The sequence below is a fragment of the Etheostoma spectabile genome, chromosome 5, assembly GCF_008692095.1.
Source record: "Etheostoma spectabile isolate EspeVRDwgs_2016 chromosome 5, UIUC_Espe_1.0, whole genome shotgun sequence".
In the NCBI taxonomy this organism is placed as follows: Eukaryota; Metazoa; Chordata; class Actinopteri; order Perciformes; family Percidae; genus Etheostoma; species Etheostoma spectabile.
In genome coordinates this window covers 22,462,076-22,468,369 of record NC_045737.1, presented here as the reverse complement: position 1 = coordinate 22,468,369, position 6,294 = coordinate 22,462,076, and the positions used below count along the sequence as shown (strand labels likewise).

Below are 6,294 nucleotides of genomic sequence, written 5' to 3'. Positions count from 1 at the left end.
AAAGGCGCTGTTAAATAAAATGTATTATTATTATTATTATTATTATTATTATTATTAATAAAGCACTTTTACAGATTGGACCCACAGCATGTTTCTGAAGGACTCTCTTTTGCTGCAAGGAATTCAGCCACAAGTCTTGTAAACCCTAGCCAGGTATTAATACCACACACTTTGTTTTTACATTCATGGAAGTAGCATGAGATATTTTATAATATGCAGGATATCATTTGTATCTTGTAAAATCATACAGTTTACAATTCTAGATCATAGTTGCATCTTAAGGACATATCTTAACTATTCTACTGTACTAGTTTCTCCGGCATTACTGGTGAGAATGAATAAATCAAGAGTCAGACAGTGTAACATTTTCATCCAGCAGTGAGTCGTCCGTAGTTCTAGTAGTCATCATAGACTGCTGGTCACTGACACAGGAACCCCCATCTTCAGACTCAGTGGGAATAGGCACCTGACCCCACCCAGAGGCTCCTAGAAAACATAAAAATGTGCTCTGCAGCCTCAGCACAGACTAAAGAGCCTGCAAGTCTCCAAAGAAAACTTTAGGCTCCTCACACTGCTTACATAACAAACAGATGTTACACAAATACAATGGAGTCTTAACAATGATCTCACAGTAGCCTAATGGTTAACAGTAAGACATACATTGTTCTCACCAACTTAGGTGATCAAATCCCACACAAAAAATGTCATATGGGTCAAAAACTTATTTGCGAGTTGAACTGTAAAATTATTGTAAATATCTATCACAGTTTACAGACTGACTTCATGCCTCCTTTTTGATTCAGCATACTTGCCACAGTTGTGGGCACTCTCAGTTTTCCCAGTGAGGGTATATAATGAGGTGTGCTAACCGTAGGTCTGGGCAATATATCGATGAGGCAAGATATTGTCTTAAATTTTGGAATGTCTCTTCCTGGTTTAAAGACTACATTACAGTAAAGGGATGTACTTTTCTGAACTTACCAAGCTGTTTTAGCTGTTCCATTATTTGCCTTTACCCACTTAGTCATTACCCACGTTACTGATGATTATTCATCACAAATCTCATTGTGTAAATACTGTGAAAGCACAAATAGTCAAACCTACAATATTAATATCAAGGTATTTGGTAAAAAATATCCTGATATTAGATTTTCTCCACATTGCCTAGCTCTAGCTCCCCATCAGTTTGACTTCCTATTAAAGTGGTTAACACACTCTACTACAACCCACTACAACCTGTCTAATCTTCCCATCAGGGTTTGGATGAGAAAGAATAGGGGGGAAATGAAGTGATTTGGGTTATAAGAAGAACAGTTGAGAGCATACCTGAGAGCTGCAGGAGTTCACTGTCTGGACTGGCACTAACAGGGTTCAGTCCCAGGGCGCCCTTTTGGACCGAGTCATCCTCAGAGATGCACAAAGCTGTCAGTTCCTGCATCAAGTTGTTAAAGTTCTGCCAAGCACAGGTACATGTCATTAAACATGACAGCACCACCTAAACTAACTGGAAAAATATCAAGGAACACTGCATGCCAGCAATTACTCTTAAATCAACTAAACAGATTAATGAAAACACTGAGATGACTGATGACTAACCTGGTTTTGTAGTGGAACGCTATGCTCTGAGGCATTCCTCGTGGAGTTTTTTATGTCACCCATTGGGAGCCATGTGTCTAAAAAGATCCCCAATACTGCTGTGTTCTTAACCAAGTCCTCATACTCCTGCCGATCACACAGTTATTTTAATAAAACCATGACAGACCAGAAAATAGCAACTAAACAAATACATGAAATCACTTTGAGATAATCAATGGCAGACCTTTAAATCTCGAGACACGATAGCCTTCAAAGCTCTGATGGTGCTCTCTTTGGACTCAAAAAGTTCCTACAGGTGGAAACACACTTTTTGATTTGTTCTTGTAAATCAACTTACACACAATTTAAAACCATGCAAATCGCAAAGAGGAATGAAAGCATCAGGTAAAGTATCAATCCCAATTAGGGACTTCTAGAGGCTGCAGTGTTCACAAAGGTGCCATGTCAGTTCTCCGACGCTCCATTGTTCCAATCTCTCAATAACCCAAAAGAATTCCCTTTGGTCCTACAGCCCACTAGTCCGTCGCCCCTTTTTTTCGAAAAAGTAAACCTGCTCCAACATCTCATTGTTCCGACCATATAGCTAGGCTTTTGTGGATCACCTCCCATAACCTAAAATCTGAATCCACAATAAGTGAAATTACTTTTCATTAGTTTATTAACACATTTAAATGTTTATCTAGCCTAATCCACACAATCTCTGCACCGGTTTGGCTTGCAGTTTAGTGTCCCAAATTCCCTGTAACGTAACCCCATTTGTACAGGTCCTATCCCTTGACCAATCGGTTATCCTAACCTTAACGGCTCAAGGTCAAATGCTTAACCCCAACCAATCGGCTAGCCTAACCAATATAAAAAGCCTATATGGTTGGAACAATGGGATGTCGGAGCAGAGGGTTTATTGTTTGTGCAATAGACTACAAACTCTGTACTACATTTAACAATTATTTATTAAACACTAAATATTAAATGTAAAAAATCTATAATTAATAAATTACATCTATCTATATCTATGTGGCTAGCTGCCACATGGCGAGTAAATGTTTGTATTAAAAGAGTTCTGTTTGATTTGATATTTTATGTGGAGTTTTCTTTTGTGGGGTGCAAATGTTCCACCAAAACAAGTTCCTTCCTCAGATTATTTAGCTGAGCCACCGTTGCGGAGTCCGGAGCTTAGCACTGCCCAAGACGATTGTGATGGGTTAAAAGAAATGCAAACAACCCAGAGTGTTTTTTTCTCCTATGCCAGAATGTTTGTGTGGTGTAGCCAGACCTGATCCACAGTGCAGTGGAGAGAGATCCCCCAGAGCCATAAAAAGACATTATACAACTGTTTGTTGAACCAATCATGTCTAGTACACTACCTTAGATGGGTGTAATTGGTGTAATTATCAGAAAAATGATTCAAATTAACTGGTTAAGTTGGTCCTGTCCGACACTAGCGGAAAGGCCATTAAAGACAATAAAATGCCACATTTATTTCCTCAATATGATCCTTCCATCTCCATGTGTCTGTTGACTGTGTGGTCCTATAAACTACTGAACACAAGTTGAACTAAAGTGCAAGTATAAAATCGCACCTTAATGTTTTTTGCAGCCCTTTGATCTCCCTGTCCGAATGCGAGCGCCACCCAGAGTTCAAGCTGCTCCTTCTCCAGCATTTCTGTCATGGCCTTTATCTTCCTCTCCAGCACCAAGGCCTTCAGGTCTCTTTTCTGCTGCACATCCAGAATGGCCTCAGTCTGCCTCTTTCGCAGCTCATCGTATTCCTGCTGAACCTGCGGGACACATATGAATCCCATGAACACCCGGCCACCAGGCATACGCTCAACATTCAGTGTTCGTCAACTGAGCGAATGAATAAAGTTAAAACTTGCGACTTGACAAATCAGTTTACCTGTTCGTTTTTCAGTTCCAACTGCTGGTGCTTCAAATACAGCTCACGTCTCTCCCTGAGTATATGTGCACTCATTTTTTTGCCCCTCTGTTAGAGACAGTCAGTTATGAAATGTCACTCACCACTTCCACTTTGATTTCACCAAGACCTGAAGTGTTTGTAGACTGAATGCAAGTTTCTTTTGAATGGTAAAAATGTCTTCAATTTGAACCAGAAAGAAGCTCTACAAGATCTAATTGAGAGATTTGCATTGTATGAATTTGTATAAAAGGTTTTAACAAGGGCTCTTACATTTTTAATCACACTAGTGGCCTATTTTACTTGGTTTAAAAGGGATATTTTCAAGTTTTTCAAGTGGTATTTAAGACTACATACTCAGTGGGTAACTCAGTTTAAATTGACGTTCTTGGATGTATTATAAGACCCGCTCCCCCGTTTCGTGTCTCTTCTCTATGCAGGCGCATTCTAAATAAATGATGCCGTTAAAGAGGAATGTGCTCGTTAATTTTGACAGCCCTAGTTTTATCAGTTTGATCTGCCAAATAAGTTGTGTGGATTGAAAAACTGAATCAAATAAGAATTTAAACACTTACTCCTGGTAGTGACATCAATAAAGAAGCAGCCAAGCAAGCTGAATTCTTGTGTCTCTACATTTGACCTGATGAGTACAATAATGCTGCCATAACCAACTGTTAGTTGGCAAATCTATGAAAATCAGACTTGTGTTGTAAAAAGGAGGACAGTGTTTTTCTTCATACACAAGAAGCACTGAATATCAATGCACAAAATAAACTATTGATCATAAGCTTTTTACATCTCAATTTAAAACTCCAGGACAAACTCCAGTTCTGACGCAGGGCCGGAGAACCTAAAATGTTTTTTAATGTTGGGGAAATCGGAGCACCAGGAGGAAACGCAGGTAAACATGGGGAGAACATACAAACTCCACACAGAAAAGGCCCAGAACAACCTGGATTTGAACCCAGAACCTTCTTGCTGTGAAGCCACAATGCTAAACATTGGCCCACCATGCTGCCTTTTGCCTATTTGTGTATCCCACCTCTAAGCGTAGTTTCTGTCACCCACATGAGGAATTGTAAGTAATGATAATACAAGCATTTCACGAGTGCACAGCCCCCCCCCCACGCAGTTGCTAGTAGCCAAGGAGGACACGGAAGATTGAAACTTCAGAAGAGGTAATGAAGTCGTTGGACAACAGTCTTCCTAACATAGCCATAGTGAGAAATACAGAGAGAGTTGTGTGGAGCTGATGTCTCAATCAGCTTTGTAGCAACTCATTTGGCAACGGCTTGAATGTAATGGACGTTCATGTTTATAAAAAAGTTACCTAATAATGATAATGATGTACTTCAGATAGCTTGATGCTTTCGTCAGGCTGTACTCTGTGCAAAAACTCTAAAATTAAGCAAAGCAGTGAACCTTCAAACTCTTGGCCATGGCTTTTCTCTCTTCCACCAGCTGTGTGTGGCTTCCAGACAGCTTTGGCTCCACTTCCTGCAGAGACTCTGTTCTGCTTTTGTTCTTCTGCACAGCTGCAGCCAGCCTCCAGTCTAGTAGCTCACCCTTTCCTTTTGCAGCTTCAAGTTCTGTCTACCAAATGAGGACAATGGCATATCAAGCAAGACCAACCTGTACCTTATTTAGTTTTATAAGCACTTTGCTGTTCGTGGAATTGTATTTCCGGTCAAACTAAAACTCTTTACATGAAACAACTGTTGTCAAGAACCACAAATAATTTCTTGAAAGAACGAACACATTTTGTGTCTTCCAGACTTAGATTTGACAACACAGATACAACATGAGTGAAATAAGCACATTAAGTGGATGCCGCTGAAAGCGGGGAAAAAGTCTTGATATCCGATTGGCTGAAGTAGAGTCACTGGGAAAATAAAGAAGCTTTTTTATGGATGAATTCAACTCATGTATGCAACAAATGTGTTTTTCTTTTCCTTTAGTGTGACAGGACTGTAATGAGTAATATATCTTACCTCTAGCCTCTCCTTTTCAAAGAACACATGATGTTTATCTTCAATGGACTTGTTGAGATCTTGCCAAGCTTTGTTTTGCTCCGCCACAACACTCACAATACTCATTTTAATTTGGTTGTCGATCTCATCTAGCTTAGTTTGTGTCTTTTGATTGTTCTCTTCGGCCATTATTTTCATTGTGTTGATATAGTTGCCCTCCAATTCTTTTTAAACAGGAACAGAGAGAAATCAGGGTTTACAGAGTTTGATAGTGCTTTTTTTGACTTCAACTCAGAAATGGACACGTTTATCTACCTCTGACTTTCTCTTCATAGCCATCATTTAGTTTCTTTAATTCATCCTGCTGTGTCTGTTAAGATTAAAAAAAGTGTCAGCTTTGTAGTACAGATGCTTACTTGTTGAAATCAAATGTAAAATACAATGTAATGAACTGAGTTCTCACCTGCTTGATTTTTCTAGTAATGATTTTATCATATGAATCTTTCTTTCCCATGTCCGCTTGTAAAATGTATTCTTTCTTCTTAAGCACTACCTCTGACTCCACTTGGCCTCTCTTGGTCTTTGAGGTCCTGGAGATGGCCACCTTCAGCTCACAGATCTCGTTGTGGTGAGCAGTTTCCAATTGTTTCAGCTTCTGCTCATACTCCTGGAATCAAAGATCAAATGTGCCAAACTGTGAAATTCTTAATGTACTAGGATTAGGATTTACTGCTAGAGATGCACCAACTGACCGGCCAGAGACCGGAATTAGCCGGTTTTTACGTGATCGTTCGTGACCGGCGACTTGCTTAA

General features: G+C 39.7%; 1 protein-coding gene across 4 annotated transcripts in view; it reads right to left on the bottom strand.

Annotated features, from left to right (window-relative positions):
• Positions 1-42: 42 nt before the first annotated feature.
• LOC116689101 (dynein regulatory complex subunit 4) overlaps positions 43-6,294 on the bottom strand; it is a 9,424-nt gene continuing 3,172 nt past the window's right edge. For 2 of the 4 annotated variants that reach the window (XM_032515438.1, XM_032515441.1), the window contains exons 5-14: positions 5,945-6,148; positions 5,797-5,851; positions 5,503-5,705; positions 4,934-5,104; positions 3,494-3,580; positions 3,177-3,374; positions 1,820-1,885; positions 1,597-1,722; positions 1,327-1,453; positions 43-486 (exon numbers count right to left, since the gene is read on the bottom strand). In XM_032515438.1, the coding sequence (XP_032371329.1) occupies positions 344-486; positions 1,327-1,453; positions 1,597-1,722; positions 1,820-1,885; positions 3,177-3,374; positions 3,494-3,580; positions 4,934-5,104; positions 5,503-5,705; positions 5,797-5,851; positions 5,945-6,148 (1,380 nt within the window). In that variant the 3' untranslated portion in view covers positions 43-343. The remainder of the gene's footprint in view (positions 487-1,326; positions 1,454-1,596; positions 1,723-1,819; positions 1,886-3,176; positions 3,375-3,493; positions 3,581-4,933; positions 5,105-5,502; positions 5,706-5,796; positions 5,852-5,944; positions 6,149-6,294) is intronic. The other 2 variants (XM_032515439.1, XM_032515440.1) reach the window with 2 other exon arrangements.